Source organism: Parasteatoda tepidariorum, chromosome 2 (genome assembly GCF_982258835.1).
Source record: "Parasteatoda tepidariorum strain Cologne lab strain chromosome 2, Ptep-v5.0, whole genome shotgun sequence".
Taxonomy (NCBI): domain Eukaryota; kingdom Metazoa; phylum Arthropoda; class Arachnida; order Araneae; family Theridiidae; genus Parasteatoda; species Parasteatoda tepidariorum.
Genome location: NC_141756.1, coordinates 127,593,580 through 127,613,840, shown reverse-complemented (window position 1 = coordinate 127,613,840; position 20,261 = coordinate 127,593,580). Strand labels below are relative to the sequence as shown.

The window sequence follows — 20,261 nt, the reverse complement described above, 5'->3', positions numbered from 1 at the left end:
AAAATATTGTATGATTAATTGCTTCAAAAATTTAAATTGATCTCTTCGTACTGTTTATTTAAAATGATTTTAATCATCTCAACAATTCATTAATCAGAAGAATTTTATTCTTAAACATTCATAGATTGATCTGTTTACTGCATTTGAAACTAGAAATGCTTAATTAAAAATATTAGGTTCTGGTTAAAAAATATTAAGCAATTAACAAAAAAAAATTTTTTTTCTTAAAAAAGTTATTTACAATAATAATTCTTTTAAATCATAATTTTAATTTGGGATATATTTCTGAAATTTTATGTTATTGGGAAAAAATCTATTTTTTTAAAACTGTTGTGGCATATACATAAGATTTATTTGTAGTTCTAAAATTCACGAAGTTTGCACTCACTGAACTCTCCACTAGCTGTACAAAGTATTATAAGGCATCTTTTTAAGAGTTTTCACTTCAATTATTTTATGAAGGGGGAAAAAACACTTAATATTTTCTTAATTATATAATTGATTAAAAGTATGAATTGAAGCACTTTTCCCTTGTATAAGTATACTATTAACAAATGTAGTTACAAATCTTGTATGATATAGATTTATGATTTTGAGATCTAATCAATCTCTCCATTATTTTATTTAAATGTAATTGAAATGATTTATTATAAATAAATAATTAAAGATAAATAAATGAGCACAAATTTGTCAAAGTGATTCATTGATAGACTTATTTTGAATCTTTACTTGTATGGCCTGTGGCAGAATTTTTTCAAGCTTTCTGCGACAACCTCCCCCACCATTAATATTTTTTTAAGATACTTTTAATTATAACAATTACTAATTCAAAATAACATTGTGTTTACAGAAGAAAGTATGGAATAAAACGTATAAAAAATTAAATTGTAAGAGTAATATTATTTTAATTCTAATATTAATAGGTGCTTTCTCGAACTAATGAACTAATTATTTCCTCTTTCAAATTTTGTAAATTATTAGAAAAATTAAAAATTCAAATTCATAAATAAATTAAATGATAATAAATTAAAATTTGTACATAAATTAAAAATCGTAAAATCTGTGCAGTAACTCCAGAATAAAGATCAGTGTCAAAATCACACAAATAAGACTTTTTAAAAAAGAGATACTCGAGTAAGGGGAAAAAAAGGAAAGAGAACTCTGTAAAGGAAAAAAAAATGAAAGAAAGATCATAATTTCTGGTGCGAACTATCTTTTAAACTCTTGCAATTTCTAAATTTTTATTTTATATTATTAATTTGTAATTCTGGATGAAGCCAGGCATTACGGAGTGAGAACAGAAAATGAGAATAGAAAAATCATGATTTTTCTTTCCTCTTCTCTGATACACAAGAAATAAATCTTTGAAAAAAATTCTGCGGAAAAAGAAATTTGAAAAATTATGCAGAGAGGAAAATGATTTATGTCTTTAATGATCTAAGAATAGATCTAATGTCGTTAATTTTTAATAATAATGCTAGTTAATATCGCAAAATTTGATTGTTCAAACCTAGGAGACTTCCGTCTTGTTATAAAAAAGCTCAAAAATTTTATAATATCGAATCTTTATAGCGATGAATTTAAAAGTCATACTCTTATTTATTGTTTTCGGCAAACGTGGTACCAAATTTTGTAGTTTCAAATTTGTTCTATCTTGATTTTTTAATTATTTGTCTAATTGTGTAGAGTCTCTGATTTGCTAGAAATATGAACTGTTTTTAATTGTATAATAAAAAAATAAATCAATTGCATTTCTTTAATTCAGGAATTATGTAACATTTGGAAGGTAGGCTCACTCGATCCTGTTTATCAGGCGACAGCAAAAGTTATTTCGTCCACCTTTTCCTAATTTGAATTTTGCACAGTTACATATGCAACATAAATGAATTACTTCTATAAAACTTTGTTGCTGTTTTATTTTTTATTGAACTTTGATTTCAGTAAAAATTCCCTGTCTCACAGTTAAATAAAAATCAAGCTATTGATTTAATCACAGCAAAAGAAAGTAACCTTAGTTTTCCTTTTTACTAAACATTGTATCTGAAAAAATATACATTTTAACAGTTGTTTATTCATTTTGTTTAGATTCAGAAGCTGCTTATGGAGCTTTATTATGCAATTCTTGCTGTTAAAAGTGTTCAAATAGTTGAAGAGTTCTACAGGTCTATTATGTTAGACATAGTAAATGCTCAAGACATCTTATTCAGTGACCTTTCTGTAAATAATCAAAAGGCTAAACAAGAAGAAATCTCATTATTACTTAGTGTGTGTGCTTTAGTTGAAATAGGCAACGTTAAACATTCATTGATTCGAGTAAGTATATTATTTAAAGGGAAGTTAAAATTTCTTGCTTTTTTATGATTTTTTCCCAAATTTCAATTTTTGCATCATTTTTATCAAATTTCCACTATTATATAATCTGAGAATTTGTGTGTCACGGAAACAAAATTTTGCAACTCCATCATTTTATAAAAAATAAAAAAATGTATTGCATTAAAGAAAAAATAATACTGCCAGAAATATCACACACTCAGTATCAGTACATGCAAAATTGAGACTAGAGTGCATCATAAAGCGATTGAAAATTCATATAGCATTATATCAAAAGAGTAATCAAAACTTTAAAACAATGTTGTAATCCATTTGCAATAAATGATGAAAATACGATCGACAAAACTATGCGCACAATGAAATTTTCGCAAATCAAGTGCGGGATTCAAACTTTTTATATAAAACAACATAGAATGGAAATATAAAAAAAAAACAAACAAGACAATAACTAACGAAAATGCAATTTTTCATACTGCATAGGTTTATGGGTGAATCATTAATAATTGAATGCATATAAAAGTGATTTAGATTTTGAAATTTCCCGTGCAAAACTATTATATATCCTCAAGAAGTCAAAACATGAGATATGCGCTTTTCAAACTGATTTGTAGGATTTGCTAATTTATCTGCAGAATTATTTTAGGTTAAACTATGTCTTTGAAAATAGGATTATTCTTATGAAGAAATTAAGAGAGTATATTTAAGTTGTTGTTGTTTTAAGCGATGCAAATTTTTGTGAAGAGCAATACTCCTTTCTTTTTTTCTTCTTTTTTTATGGGTGCTCTTTTTCAGGGGGTTATAATTTCCTTTTTAGGGTCAAGAATGAAATCCGTTATCTTATAATATGAATGAGTCTGTTATTTTTATTATTTTACTCTGATTATGTATTTTAAATTATTTATTTAATAAAATTCATTATTAAATATCATTTGCACGGCAGAGGGAAATATCAGGGACGGACACACAGGAATTGCATTAGAATCATGTCATGCTTTCATATCAAAATCTTGCCTTCATATAATTACAGTTTTATATTACATGTATGTTTAATGAAAAAAAGATTTATTAGGTTTTAATGACTGTTTCAGATGTTTGCATTAAAGCCAAGTTTTTTTGAATTAATGACTAACCACCTGAACCCTACTCAGCAGGAGCTAAGCAAAAGATTTCCTGAACTACAATGTGCAATTTTGTACATTCTGTATTCTCATTGCAGAAGGTAAAAAACATGTTTTTAAATTATCTTGTTTCCATTCAACTTTTTTATAACCTAGTTTTGCTGCCCAAATTCCTGATAAATTTTTCAGAAAGAAATTTGAAACTTTTTTTTAAATAAGAAGGGAAACTCTCTTTTCAACTGCAAAATTCAACCTAAAAAATGTAAGTTTTTTCAGGGTTTTTATTTGAACTCTAATATTAATAAGGAATTGCAGGGCTGATTGTGCTCCGGAAAAAAACCGGATTTCCAGAATTTTCACAAACAGTGATCCGGAAATTTCCGGAGATCGAAGGTCCAGACGTTTAACAAAATCATTGATCACAGAAGTTTACGGAAATAAAATTTTCAAAGGTGGAACTTAAAAACACAGTTTATTTTATTTGTTTGTAAGGGAGAGCCAGAGAGATACTTTATAAGCTCATATTCATGATTAATTTTCATTTTTTATCAGTAAATAGTTGTTATAATCATAAACTCAAGAAAGAAAGATATATTTGTAAATTTTAATTACTTCTTTAGGTATGTGTAAATGGTATAGGTATGCGTAAAATTTTAAATATTTGTAAGTGAACTAAAAAATATTGAGAAAAAGGAAAAAAAACCTTGTTAAAATTTTTTTCTAATTTTTCAATTAAACTGTTCTTTTTTTTTTTTTTTTTTTTTAAACTTTTTAACTCAATGAATTTTCCAGAATTTTGACTTGGGCTCACAATCACCCCTGGAATTGAAATGTAATTTTATTATTTGTTGTTTACAAAGCATCTAATAATATTTTAGACATTTAATGAGTAAACAATATGATAACTATGTATAATACTTCTGTCAAACTTAATAATTCTGAAAAAGAAATAGACTATTGAAATTTTTCCTGAGAAAATTGGTTTAAAAATCACTAGTCCTTATTAATTTCCAACAATTAAATTCCACAAAAAAAAGCTCTAATTTAGATTTGTATTGGTTGTTATAATTTGATTTTTGTAAAAAATTGCTTTTAAATATTAAAACATCATTTTAAGTAAAATTATTGCTAATGATTAACATTTTATTATAAATAACAATCAAGATGTTACTAAATATTAAAATTACAATAAAATAAATAGTATTGTTACATGTGATTTTGAAAATTCATTTACGAGTATTCCACACAATAATTTAAAGAATACCTGTTAAGAAATTTTTGATAAATATTTGATTAATGAAGATATTAGGGAAGAGTGGCTTAATTTATGTAATGTAAACATTTTTGAAAATTATCTATTTAATGGTATATGTTTTTACATACAAATTCAAGATATCTGAATGGAAAATTGTTATTTAAGTGCATTCACTAATATTTTCTTATGAACATAAATTTTTAATTGGGTTTAGATTTATTGATCATTTAACTATTTTTGATTGTAATGATTTTGATTTAATTAGATATTTATCCTGAAGAACTGACTTTAATAAAGACTAATTCATATGTTAAAGGTACTAGTTTTTTACTTCTTGAAATTTATTTTCATAACTAAAAAAATTTTGTCAGATTATACGATTAAAAGAAGAGAATTTTTTAATGTTATTAGTTTAACACATTTTTATTCCAACTTGTACTTTAAAATTTTTAAGAATATTTATATTGATCCAATTCTTAGGTTTAAATTTATTTGTAATATTAAAACAGATTTTCTTTCAGCTATTAAGATTTTCACAATTACCTTAGAGAATAATAATTTTCCTTTTAATTATTGTAATTATAACTTTATAATTCAGTGTATTTTAAAGAAGTTCAACTATTTCAGTCTTTATTGAAGTCTGCATAAATTTAGGTATTTTGTTCCTGATGAATATAGATGGCAGCTCTTTATTGGAGTTTTCAGTCATTGAAAATTTTTGCTCTCCTTTTGCAAGTTTTTCGAAGCGCAAGTGTCTGGTGGTCAAGGACTAAATTGAGCTCTGCAAGGTCTAATCTTAATAGACTACAAAGAATGGTCTGTATAGCCCTGTCAGGCTGTCTTAGGACCACTCCCACAGCTGCACTTGAGAGCTTACTGGGGCTTCTTCCTTTAAACTTAAGCTTTGAAGTTGAAGCTCAGACAGGCATAAAGCGTCTTATGTTCCTTAGCCTATGGAAAGAGTATTCCAAACACTTGTCATGGGATCATCTTGTCTCAAAAGAGATGGATATACCCTCTTTTATTATGCCTAGTGACTATATGTTACTAAGATATGCTTTTCACAAGCCTTTCAAGATCCATTTTCCTACTAGAGATGAATGGTTTAATTCTCCTCGGTGGCTTAAAGGCAAATGCATACCCTCCAACTTTGCCCACCTAGCCATCAATAGCACTCGCGCAACACACATTTACGGCATCCCGCAATATTTGCTATGCTCATATTGATACTTAATTATATTCACTTATAATTTCAAAAAGCAGATGATAAATATAAGAAAATAGATTTTGAAACAAGCGTAAAATGTTATTTCACATTGAGAATTTTTTTAAAAAATTAAAATGTCATAGACTTTTAAAAAATCATTTTAATTAGATAGTACAATTTTAATTCACATACAGGAAGGTACACTTTTCTAAGGATATAAAATCATTAAATTGCAAATGAAAATTAAAGTTTTATTGTACATTTATACAAATTTCAAAGAAAAATAATATAACATCTCAGTAAAATGCAAAAAGTGAACTCTCCACAACTTTTTCTCTACATTCATTCAATTGTTACCAAAAAAAATATTTACTTATTTTATTTAGGAAGGTCAGATTCTAAGATGTTTCCTATTAAATATTTTTTACACCAAATTTTAAAGCAATTAAATCAAGAAAACAATTTAATACAATTAATACAAACAATTTAATTAAGAAAAATGGATCATATAAATGAGTTTCTTCCTAATAAAACTTTCAGAATTAGAAAACAATATTTAAAAACTTATATCATCTAAAGCTTACACATTAAAATTTATTCTTTAAGAGGAATGAATTTGTATAGACATTAACCAATAGCTAAATTGTTTCAAATCTTTGAATTATCTATTATAATTAAGGAGTAAAAGCATTAATTAAGAAATCTAATCTATTAGCAAATCTGATTTTAATTAAAAATACCCTTAAATACAGAAACACAGTATCTAAACCGCCCTATGCTTTTTCAGTGATGAATAACAAGTATTTTTTGCTCTTTTTAACTCATCCTCATTAAATTTTGCATTGTAACAAACTCCCATGCTTAATTTAGTGATTAGAATCGATTCTAATTTTTTGGTACTCAGACTCGAGCGATTATAAGTTTTATTTTTACGAATCATGCTAAAAATTCTCTCAGATCCAGCATTACTATGGGGAATTGACAGAATTGAAAGCATTATTTTTGGCAAAGCCACATATCTCTTTATTCCATTGTTATCCTTTAACTGGCTAATTTTATGCCATGCCTCATCTACTCTAGTATGATTTAAAATTTCAGAAGGAAAATTGTCTGCCTGATAAAAGGCAAATTCTAACTCAAGTTGATCAATGTCAATACCACAATTAAACAAATCATAAAAAAACTTAAGAGATGCAAAATTTGCATTCTGCCTCTTCAAAATGTTTGCCACAGAAGCATGCTTAAGAAAATCGTTCTCTAAAGGAAACTTTTTGAGAATATATTCACATGCAGTGACAAAAAACTTTTGCACTGCCAAAAAGAACTCATTTATATCTTCTGGCGTCAGATCACTCAAAATAGATCTAGCACTTGATCCTATTATAAGAGACTCATCAGGTTTTTGATATTTAGGTTTCTGAAATTTCACTTGTAACAGAGAAGACTTGGATTTGCTTATGGTAGAAGGCGAAGCAAATCGTACAAGAAGTTCATAATATAAGCTCATTAAATCATCATACAAAGTATGGATAGAAGGTTGCTCTTTTTGCATGGCAACATTTACCTTGGTGAATACAGGCAATATTGATGTAACAAAAACACAATATACCTTTGTTTTGTTTGATTTAAGTAACTCTTTTATTTTTTCTGAGCTAGCATTCTCTTTAACTTCAGACTGTGAAAAAAAAATTAGCAATGGGTCCACTGCTCAACTAGTCTCTTTAGAGAATTTTCTAAACTTAACCACCGAGTTGAAACATGTTTTAAAATCTTGTGAAGTTTCACATCACATTCTATCTGACAGTTTTTAAATTCATACTTTCTTTTACTATTTTCAAGGTAGTAAAAAACTTTTATCACCAAATTCTCCACATCAACGGCAATGATGCTGTAGCTTTTTGAGCTGCTAGATGAACCAAATGACAAGGGCATCCAATGAATTTTATATTTGGTTGCTTCTGTTTTATATAGCTCAAAACACCTTTATTACATCCAGCCATTGTGTTAGCATTATCAGAACTGAATGCTATGCAACTCTCCCACTTCAGTAGATATTTTTTAAACTCTCCATCAAGAAGTTGAAAAATTCCCTCACCAGTGTTGTTAGTTGATTCAGATAAAGAAACCAGTGATGATACGATTTGTCCTTTTTCTTCATAATAATTAAAAATTAAAGGATATAGCTTTTTATCTAATGTCATTGCTTCCGTCAGTTGAAAGAGAAAATAATGATGTTCTGAGCTTACTTAGAGTACTCTCTCTTATCCCCTCAGCAGTGGAAACTGCCCATACTTTTTTGCAATGTCGGAATCTGGGAACATTTTTTTAAATAAGGCACCAGAATGATCGGAAGCAGATAGAGAAATATTGTGCTCAATTAAAAACCGTACGAACAATACTTCAGCTTTAATCACACCATTTTCTTCTAATTTTGAGGAATAAAAATTGTTAATAGGTTGCTGATGCACCTGTGCTTTTGCAGTAGTACAATGTTTAGGACCGATCACATGTCGGCGACAATCATCCAGCACACCGTGGACAATAGAGAATTCCGAATTACAAATAGTGCATTTCGCAAAGCCTTCTTTTCCCGATACTAAACAGGGAAACTTTTTAGTATATTCCTCTCTAAACTTTTGATTATTCTTTCTCTTCTTTCGTAATCCATCGTCATTAGAAACCTCCCGATCCTGATTAGATCTTTTCAAATAACGATCCATCACAATAAAATGTAATAATACTTGATAAAATACACAACTTAAAAACTAACGCGATAAAAGCTGGATGAAAATAATCTAAAATTTCAAACAAAAACGTATCATTCTTTTAACATCGGAGCAGCAAAATTCAAAGTTGTTTTCAGAAATTTTTATTAAAGTCACTTCACTATACATGGTGTAAAGCAAAAAACTAACGCAGTTTCTCAAAGAACAGCTGCATTCAGGCAGATTACAATGGCGCCGCCGATGAGTAACCCTTCATAATCACGTGGTTTCTCCCGACCAAGACTAACAACTCATGACGTCATTTTCAGCAATACGCAATCAGTGACGTCACCACGCTTAAAAGACGACAACAGCAGAAGCGGATAGATCAGACAGGCGCTTTCGTTTAATCCGTAGTATTTAACTATTCACCCGTAGCTCCGTAGTTGACCTCCAATTTCCGTAGCAACTACGGAAATTCCGTAGCACTTGGAGGGTATGCAAATGTCTAATATGGTACTCTGATGGTTCAAAGATTGGTCCCAAATCAGGAGCAGGAATTTATTGCTCCAATGATGGTACCAAACTTCACTTTCCCTTGGGATACTATGCCACTGTTTTTCAGGCTATGCTATTATCTTGTGCTGCAAGATATGCTTAGACAGGGGATATCATAATACCATTATCTGCATCTGTTCTGGCAGTCAGGCTGCTCTCCTATCACTGTCAAAGTGTAAATTCACCTCTTGTGTGGGAATGCTTCTCAGTCATCTGACCTATCTACTCATAACAGAGTATCCCTGCAAAGACCTCTGGTCTATGTGCCCTGCTCGTTGTAGCTGCCCAAGCTCTAAGTCTAAGTATTTCGAAAGGAGTCGGCACTAAAATTTGGTTATTCCAAATGTAACTTTGTCTAAATTTGCATTTCCTATATGTAGACATGTTATTATTAGTATTTTCTCTAAACCTTTGAATTGTGTTTTTTTATTTTTTTTTATGTCTCATTAAATTTTGATTTCCATATTTGATTTCTTATTTTAGTTTATCTATTATGCACTGTCAGTTTTTGATTTAACCACTAACTACAGACAGACCTGTTTTTGCTTGCTAACTTTTCTAACTTTTTATTTACATTATATACGTAGGTAGGTATTTATGTGTGTAAGACATCTGAAAAATAATCTTAATTTTGTTTTGTAGACATTCTCATTTTGTGAATAGTAGTGCAGTGGTGAACCCTAATGCTGCTGTCTCAGGATCTCCAATGTCCACTTCTGGTCATAACTCTCCTATAATGACTGATGTACCTCCTCCCTCTCCCACCACTGGAAATTTAGAAAAAGTTATTCAAGTATTAGTCGATTTGCTGGAGGGAACATATCATTGTAGTGACAGCAGGTAAGAGACCTCATCGAATGTGCCAAAAAATACTTGATTCGACATTTCGCGTTATATCGTTTTAAAAAAAAACTACTTTCAATCGTAAATTTGATCGACAGAACTACATATAGGGTATCTGCACACCTGGAAAGTCATGATTTTTGGTATTGAGCAAAATTTTGCCGTTATTTTAACTATTTAAAAAAAATTTAAAAAATCATGGATTTAGGTTGCCGAAAAATCTAATTTGTGAAATGGAATTTAACACAATTTCGTGGAATTCGGAACATCTGAATTTGTAACAAAATCCCCACTCACAGTTATATTTTATTAAAATATAAAATGTTTTTGTCATGTTCTTTAAAAATTATGGTGTTCTTTCAAGAAATGAAAGAAAAAACATCATTTCTAGAGCGAATTATCTTTTAACTTGTGTGATTTCAGAATTTTTATTATTATTTTTTATATATCAATTTCTAATTCTATCTGAAGCAAGCCAGTCATTGACGAATTTTTTTAAATTCCGAAATGAGAACAGAAAAATTAGGAGTATTTCTTTCCTTTCCGATGAACGAGAAAAGTATCTTTAGAATATAATTCTGCAGAAATTTTTTTTTTTGCATTTGTATTTTTTTCAGCTATTTTATTCAGCTATTTTAGTGATTTAAAAAACAGAGTAAAGACAGACTTGAAGGTCTTTCTTTACTCCTGTTTTTTAAATTTAAAATCATAAATATGAAGATGATATAATATATATAAATATGTATAACAGATAATATATATATTATATCACAGATAATATGTATAACAGATAATATGTATAACAGATAATATGTATAACAGATCATAAATATGTATAACAGATTTGGTTATACCTATCATTTCAATGAATGTTGTTACAATGCTTTTTTAAATTTAGTGTTGTGTTTTTGTTGAAGAAAATAATACTTCGTTAAGTAAGGAAAGATTCTTGGAATTAGTCATGAATTTGAAAATCGAAAATGTAGCAGATACCCTGTATACGCCCTAAGAAATGTATTTATAAGTGTAATATAGGCCACAATTATCAAAGAGATAATTTTCTAGTATAGTTTTTGGGGAAAAGATTTTCATACAGACAATAAGTTGTTTCGCTTTATTGTGCTATTATCTAGTGAACATTTCTATAACTTGATTAGTATTAGTATGCAGAAATAATTCGAAGCAACAGTTTAATTTTGGAAAAAAATGTGGTACTCTCCCAGCCCCTCTTATCGAAAAGAACCTTTTTTAAACAAGCAAAAATTAGTTTTGGCTGATCTTGATCATTTTGTTCTCTTTAATTTTTTAAAAGAAATTTTTTTTTTTAGAAAATCAAATGATTTAAATTGTAGGATTTATTCTTTGACTTCTTTACTTAAGTAGAATTTACTTTTCATTTTATTTCGTTACCTATAATCATTAAAGCAGTAGTTTTATTATTTTGGTTTTACTGATGATTAAACATTACTTATTTCTTTATAATTTTATTACTAATCGTTATTCTAAGTTGATAAATTTAATCAAAATTTTTTATTTTATTTATTATTCTTTTATAACTCATAGATTTTAAACTTTTCGTCAGCCGCATGCCTGTATAAAGGATGACACATAATACTCTGCAATTTTAATACTTCAACACCCCTGTATCTGACGCAGTTATTTCTTGTCATCCTATGTTAGGCATGTTCAAAGAAAAACTTTTTTCTCTCTCCACAATTTGGTTAGTTATTTGCTCGTTAGTCAGTTTATTGGCTAGTTATTTTATGAGAGAAAAGAAATCCAATGTGAAAACCATCAAAATGTTTGAAAGTTGTCCGTGAAAATTTTAAAAGAATTATCTAAAAAATTATTTAAAAAGAATATATATAGGTTTTTTTTTCTTCTTTAATTTGCATCAAAATGGTCTTCACTAAAAATTATTTAAATAATAAAATTGCAAATATAAATAAGTTTAAAAGGGGGGGGGGGGCTGGGACATTGCCATTTGTTACATTTATGCACTTTTTTTTGTGTTTTATTCTGTAAAGTGATACTTAAAAAAAATAATGCTTGCCAATTTTATAAGTTACTCTGTAATTTTTTCAAATAGTTCAAATAAGTAGGCAGCAAAAAAAAAATTTTTTTTTGGTGCTTCAATGTTATTCTAAGTTTACAAAAGAGAATTCATAATAAAGGAATCTATACAAAGGTGACTAAATTCTCTATTTTTGTGTCATTTTTCTCCACACACTATATATTTAAATGTGACAACTTTTCTTTAAGATTACTTGCTGCAAGGTGGACCTTGGAAATCTTAGATAATGTTCAACAACACCTTTCGCGCCTAGTTCAAAGTGATCCATTTGACAGCTTAATAAGAGCCACTTTAAATGCAGGTATTCACTACTGACTTATCTCAAATGATTTTATTACAATGATTCACGAGCATGCATTCTTAGTGTATTGCAGTATATTTTATTAAAATTTTATCAATGTATTTAATAAAATAACATTTAATTTATAATTTTGGATGTTATAAAAGGTTTCAAGTTACAGTCTATTAAAAAATTGCTTTTTTTTCATAATCATTTATTTATTATTGTTTAAAATATTCATTGAAGAAACATATTTTTCTTATAGCTTTCACAAGTTCTGTTGCTTTGTGCAAAGTGTGTTGTAGAAGTCTTCACATGTGTCTTAAAAATGCGGCTTCTCTACTTCCTGATTCTATACTTCAAAAGTAAATTTCATTTGTATACATTGTTCAATATTAGTAACAAAATAGAAACACAGACGTAACAAACAAAACAAAATAGAGTCAATAGAACAAAAAGTTCAAAAGTGGAAAGAATTTTTATGTATACGTGTACATGTATACATAAAATAATGTAAACATAATATGTATATGTAACATAATACATGTATGTATACATAATATGTATACATAATACATGTATACATAAAATAAGCATACCTGATATACATCTAAGTAGTATATCACGGTGACCACTCACCTGAAATTTATCAGGAAAATTTGGTGTGGATAGGATATGCAGGGGTCTGTCCAGACATTTTGTGAAAAAATTACTCGTAATTTGTGAGTATAAAATAAACGTTAAGTCGCATTCTTTGAACCAGGGTCCGCTTTTGTGAATTTGTGCAAATAGGGTCCGTTATTGCAAAAAAACATTTTCAAGAAGTTCTTAAATTGTAAAGACATACAAGATTATGCTCAACACTGTAAAATTATAATTAAAACAATTAAATTTTAAAAAATAAACAGCAATTTCAGCTGCTAAATTAGGGATGCAACATACAAATATTTGATATTTAGCCTATATTGCTGAACACAGAATATTCATTTCGAAGGAATAAAGGAAGAAGCTTCTACCAAAGACAAAATTTAGTTCTTTTACATCTGTCTTTCTCCCTCCCCCCCTTCCTGGGAAGGGTTTATTCGATTAACAAAACAATAATGAAGATAAATAAATTTGTGAAGGGTCCGATTAAAAGATAAGTTATTTTGTGAAGGGTCCCTTAACGGACCCAAAATTCTTCTAAACAGACCCCTGATTGCAAAAAACTTTTTCAATGAGTTTTTAAAATGTAAAGAGATACAAGATTGTGCTCAACACTATAAAATTATAATAAAAAAAAAATTAAATTTTTAAAGATAAACAGCAATTCCTGCTACTAAATTAGAGATGCAACATACAAATATCTGGTATTTAACCTATACTTCTGAAAGCAGAATATTCATTTCAGACGAATAAAGGAAGAAGCGTCTGCTGAAGACAAAACTTCATTTATTTACATCTGACTTTCTTTCCATCCACTCCCCTGGGAAGGGTTTATTTGATTAACAAAACAATAATGAAGGTAAACAAATTTGTGTAGAGTCCGATTAAAAGAAATTATTTTGTGAAGGGTCCGTTTTTAAGTTAAAATATTTTCTAAACAGACCCCTGATATGGGTTATTAATATTTGATATTGAATTTTTGTGATTATAAACTTATGTATTATGAGAGAGTTTTTCTAAGAAATTTATGTTCATTTTTTACCATGGAATTGAACTGTTGTAATAACAAAAACAATTAACTAATCTAAACTAAAAATAAAACCATGTTTAAATTAGAATAACATTATAATGTAATTTTATTTTAATATAATATTGTAGAAGACAGTTGACTAGTCTAAACTAAAAAATAAAGTGGTTAGATTGGAATAATATTTTTATATAAATAAGGTAAAAAAAAAGTATTAAGAGTTTAAAGAATTTCATCTAGCTTTTTTCTATAGAATTAGGCAACAAGAAATTTGACAATTTTGCATTTGTGGCATTAATTTTTTAACACTGAATATCTCTTAAAATAATAATGTTAATTTAAAACATTTGACTTTAGATATTGGTTAAAAGAAAACATGATCAGTGAATTTTATTAAGAGCACTGTTTGGTGGTCAAAATATGAAATACGGTGGTCCAAAATATAATATTCAGGGTGGTCCTAAAATATAAAATATGAGAAGCATAATTACTTACACGAAATTTCCTTCAAATCTTTCACTCCTCATCAAAATAGTGTTAGCTATAATAGCTGCTTTTGCCTGCAAAGGATGCCTAATTATTAATTATAATGGATCTTTAACTATTAGTCGATCAATAACTATTTGAATTATTGACTCACCATTTTAGCTTGTTAAATAAAAATATTTTACTGCATTGTTTTAATAATTGTAAAGCAAATATTTGTCTAAATCATCACAAAATTTTTTTTTTAAGCACATTAAACTTTTAGATAATTTTTAATGATGAAATTTTAAATGCTTCGTTTAAATCTTTTGTTGGGTTTAAATTTTTTAATTTAAATTACACAACAATAGAAATTACTTTGTCTTCTATCCTATATGAAATATTATATTTTTGATGAATATGTTTTAAAAATGTGATAAATAAAAATTATCATACTTTTAAATCAGCAATCCAAAATCTTTCTATAAAATTAAACAATAAATCCAAACAAATTCTCTTCAAAGAAAAATATTTATTTTGAATTATACATGTCATATTTTACAGGGTATCCGCGCACCTGGAAAGTCATGAATTTTGGTAATGAGCAAAATTTTGTCATGAAATGTCATGATTTTAACTTTTTTTAAAAAATTGATTTAGATTGCTGAAAAATTTTATTTTTAAAATGGAACTACCCCTTCCAATTTTTTGGTGTTCTGAATGTCTGAATTTGTAACAAAATCCCCACTCACAGTCATATTTTAACACAATATAAAATGTTTTTATCATGTTCTTTAAAAATTATGATGTTATTTTAAAAAATGAAAAAAAAAATCTTTCTAGAGCAAATTATCTTTTAAACTTCTGTGATTTCAGAATTATTATAATTATTTATTTATTTTCTTATTTTCTCAATTCAAAATTCTAGCTGAAGCAAGCCAATCATTGGCGAATTTTTTTTTATTCGGAAATGAGAACAGAGAAATCACAACTATTTATTTTCTTTCGGATGATCAAAAAAGTAACTGTAGAATATAATTCTGCAGAAAAAAAAATTTAATTAATTGATTTTGCATTTTTTTCAGCTATTTTATTGCTTCAACTCTTTCTTTACTCTAATTTTTTAATTTGAAATCTATAAACATGAAGATGCTGAGTATAACAGTTTTGGTTATACACCTATCATTTCAATGAATGTTATTATAATGCTTTTCTAAATTTATTGTTGTGTTATTGTCGGAGAAAATAGTAAATTCGTTAAATTGTGAAAAATTCTTGGAATTAGTCATGAAAAGTCAGGAATTTGAAAATCTAAAATATAGCAGAAAAAAAAAAATATCACATGAAAAAAACTACGAAACTTAAAAACTGAAGATTAATGCAAGACCATGAGATACCTCTATGATGGAAATACAAGCAATGAGGGGGGGGGGGGAAGCACTTTCCTAATAATTTATAAAATAAGTTTTTATTTCCCCTTTCCACCCCCTACTTTCAAATAAGGTTTTTCTAAAGACTAGGACAGCATGTGTCTCACCTTCAGTTAAAAGCATTGTTTTTGAGCATCTCTTACATTCCTGATTTATGCCCCCTACATCCAGTTGCTGTCTTCGCGAAGAAGCATCCTTCTGTTGCTGAAAGCGAGAAAAGATGCGGTGTAGGATAATTTACAGTCCTTTTTTTTTTTACTAACATTTAGACCTTTCTAATAGCAGGTGGAAAGAGAAAATTGCAGATTTGGCAAGGTTTAGGACAGAATGGATTAGGGTTTAAACCGTCCTGTCCAATACCCTTTTGTCCAAAACTGTCCAAAACCTATTTACTCAAATTATGTCACAATTTAAAAAAAATATTGTGAAAAATAAAGTGTTAATTTGTGAACAAGAAACAGAATGAAGACATTTGTTTTATTAAAAAAGCTTATTATCATTTTTAATATTGCATTATTCATCCTTATGCAAAAACATAATTCATCAGTATTAAAAGCGTATTTACTCATGTTTAAGGGATAAGGTATTAATTTTTGTTGTTTAATGAATTGGGGAGTTTCAAAAGATATAAATCTTTTCCTATTATATTATATTATTTTCCTTTAATAAGTGAAAGCAAATCGCATAAAAAGTATCAAATATTTATTAATATATGTAATTATTATGTGTACAATGGTTACACATATAGAATTTTTACCTTTTACCAATGTTCAAGGTTTTGGACACTTTAAGACAGTTTTAGTCAGTTTAGGACAGTAAAACGTAAGTGTCCTGTCCAAAACCAGTTTAGGACATTCAAAACCTCAACCCTGGAAGAACGATGATGTAATTTCAGTTTCAAAAAGCAAAATTATTTTCAATAGAAGAAAGAGTTCAACTACAGTTAGACACACTCGTGCTTTAAACGCTGCATACCTGCCAACTTGGAAAACATGCTTTAATTTAGCACTTAGCATTTGAATTTTCTTATTAACTGAGCATTTTGTTCAGACTTATGCTATATATTACGTCTGCAACTTTAATATTATTATTTTTTTAAATGTATATATTTATAAAATTTAGGACTTATGAGTTGTGTTTACTGAGAATGAGCAGCTACGATACTGAATTGCAGGAACTGTTTGTTTCACTTTTCTCATTTTTACCTTTGGATATTGTTTTAATGTAAGTATTAGCAAAATATATTTATATAGTGTTCATGTTTTTAATAAGATTCCTGATTATTCAATTCCATCAACTTGTTTAATTCTTATTAAAATTAACTTAACACGTTTTATGCTAACTTTGGTTATCTAACAGGAATGGTTGCATTCTGGGTGTAGCCCAGAATTCCAGGTCTAGGAGCGGTGCCTGGGATTTTTCTGCCAATTTCTCAGAGTTCTGCTTATTTCAAAACCATTGATTTGCGGACTTAAGCAAATCAAAACGTGTAATACTGCAAAATTATTTGCCTTTCGCAATATAAAAATCAAATTTTGAAACTTTCTCTAATTCACGTTAACGAGACAATTTCATACATGTGATTCTTCCAGCAGTTTGATTTTTTTTTGGTTTGTCCGATTTTTGCAGTTTTTAATATTTTTAACTACGCTGGAATCCGCTACTATCGCAATTTATATTCATGGTTCTTCTTGATTTTCGTATTTACCTGGTTTAAAAGTTGTAGACTGTAACTCTTTTTCACACGATTTGAAAATCGCACATTGCGATTCCTATTCACTTGATTTAAAAATCTAATATTGCAATTTGTATTTCTGCATTTCTAAAATTAATATTGTGATTCATAATCACATGTTTTTAAAATCTGATGTTATTTGCGCTCACGCATTTGTAGTATAAAGCATCGTTTTTGGTATTTATGTGATTTGAAAATCCAATATCCTGACTCTTGTGGGAAAAGGTGTTTTTTTTTCCCTTCAAATTAGTTGATATTCTTCATTGATAGGTGTGGTATTCTTCACTGATAGATAATTTAAATATAAATCTTAGCTCAAAAAATTATATTTAACGCGTATAGTATGTAAATTGATATAGTTTCAAAAAGTCTCAGGGTTTTTACATTTTGTGTCACCCATGATCTGTAAAAGTAATTTTCGTGATTTATTGAGACATAAGTTGATATTGTTTGTTATATGCACAGCTTTCTTTATTTGTTATGAATCTCAAGCAGCTAAAATTATGGCTATTTTTCATTATTATTAACCTTCAAATACAAATGTTTTTCTTTTTAACATTTAGAGACAATTTTTTATTTATTTAGTTTTTTGTATCTAGGTGTAACTTATTTACTATTAATTTTTTGGGGAAATTCCTTAAGTTTAATTTTAATTGCCAAAAAATTATTAAAAATGCTATAACAGCTGTTCCAATTTAAATCACTTGCTTAGTGGATGCTTTAATCCAGCATTGCATGTATGCTGATACTCTTTAAAATAAAGTTCTAAAATTATGATGCATTCTGTGAAATCTTATACACATTCATTCTGTTTTGTGCAGGCTTATTACTGCTATTTTAGACCACCACAATTATTTTCTTTGTTTTAATTAATACTTGAAGGCAAATATTAACATATTATTTAACTACCTTTCTGATAGACAGAGATGTTTGTGCTCCGGAAAATATACGGATTTCCAGATTTTTCCCTAACAGCGATCCGGAAGTTTCTGGAAATTCAATGTCCATAAGTTTCAAAAAAATTATCAGTGACATTTATGTATAGAAATTCTTGTATACTTTATTTAAAAATATTAGAACTGGAATATATGCTTGGCATCTCTTTTAATTGTAAATATTTTTTCTGGTAGAATAATAAATGTGATTAGAGATAAGAGTAACCTTATAAATAATTATTCATTTAAATTATGCTGCGTATAATTTATTTAGAATTTCAGGTTTTGAAAATATCAATAATTTAAATTTATAATGACATGTATTTTTTGAAATGCATCATTAATGATATTACTCAAGAAATTTTCAGGATTTTTGAGTTGGGCTCACAATCACCCCTGGATAGAGCTTGCATATTTTTCAGATATATTAAGGGTACTCAGAGGAAGTGTCTTTTCTTGATTAACTGATTAGTTGGCATGTTTCAATAGCAACTTAGTAAATGAAATTTCAATCAAAATTCAATTCTCAGTATAATGTCTTTTGAATACTTTTATTTTAGATCTTATTATTTTTATTTATATGTGAAATAAAGACCAGAAAAAATTGTTTTGTATTTGTTGACTAAAATAAAATTGTTTTGTATTTTAGGGGCAATTCTGTTAATTTCTCTAAAAATGTTTATTTAAATAACAAGGAGGATGTACCAAAATTTCAAATATCGACTGTTGATGTGTGGAAAGCATTGAGGGGATACATGAATAAGTCTTCTCCAGGAAATTTTCATAGCCATCATTTCAAGGTTATCACTAATTTCATCCTTCAAAGGAAAGAACCACAGTAAGGAATTATTTCTCTATTTATATTAGAACACCAAGACACTATTAGAACACCAAGACTAAATTTATAATATGTCATACACTTTGAACCCTCAATATTTAATCAGAAATATCCTAATTTTGTGCCTTCTCAAATTTTGATTACTTTTATTTATTTCCCGTAACATGCTTAAAAAAAAGAATTTTAATCTAATTCCTATAAAACAATTTATTTTCAATTAAAAGTAATAGTGTCTTGTATATTTTCTTTTATCATCTATTAAATTGTATAAGAAATATCTTATTTAATCTTTGTAACTTTTATTTTCGCACCAGACTAAGTCAATTTCGTACACATCTTGTGATTTCAGGGAAAACAAGTGGCTCTTACGCCTTTACTTCAGCTGCCCACCTCCCGATCGTCAGAACAGCTTTGATTCTTTAATGACTTCATTAATAAATGTTTCTTCTGCCGTTTTATGGTTTTGGGCCATTTGGGAAGTGGCTCAATTTTGTGTAGTGTCTAAACTTCGTACTCCTCTTGGAAAGCCCCAAGAAACTTTCATGGCCATTGAGGGTAAGCTCTCTTCTTATGCAGAAAGTTTTTATTGATTATCGAAGAGGGGTTCGGTATTTGTTGAAAATAAATTGCAGATAAAACTTATATTGTGTAAAAATAACTTTATCCAAATAACATTTTTAGTAAAAGAATAAATTTTGATTAATGAGGAATAAGGGAAAATTATAATATCTCTAACTAGACTTAAAAGAAAGATTAAACAATTCCAATAGCTCTATTACGTAAAATAATTTGCTTGTATCAGTTATTAAATAAAA

General features: G+C 28.0%; 1 protein-coding gene across 3 annotated transcripts in view; it reads left to right on the top strand.

Moving 5' to 3' along the window:
* nonC (serine/threonine-protein kinase Smg1) overlaps window positions 1-20,261 on the top strand; it is a 184,001-nt gene that overhangs the window by 35,590 nt on the left and 128,150 nt on the right. For all 3 annotated transcript variants that reach the window (XM_087158370.1, XM_087158369.1, XM_087158371.1), the window contains 8 exons: window positions 2,086-2,313; window positions 3,420-3,550; window positions 9,817-10,014; window positions 12,280-12,392; window positions 12,637-12,736; window positions 17,061-17,162; window positions 19,258-19,446; window positions 19,796-20,001. In XM_087158370.1, coding sequence (XP_087014496.1) covers window positions 2,086-2,313; window positions 3,420-3,550; window positions 9,817-10,014; window positions 12,280-12,392; window positions 12,637-12,736; window positions 17,061-17,162; window positions 19,258-19,446; window positions 19,796-20,001 — 1,267 coding nt within the window. The remainder of the gene's footprint in view (window positions 1-2,085; window positions 2,314-3,419; window positions 3,551-9,816; window positions 10,015-12,279; window positions 12,393-12,636; window positions 12,737-17,060; window positions 17,163-19,257; window positions 19,447-19,795; window positions 20,002-20,261) is intronic.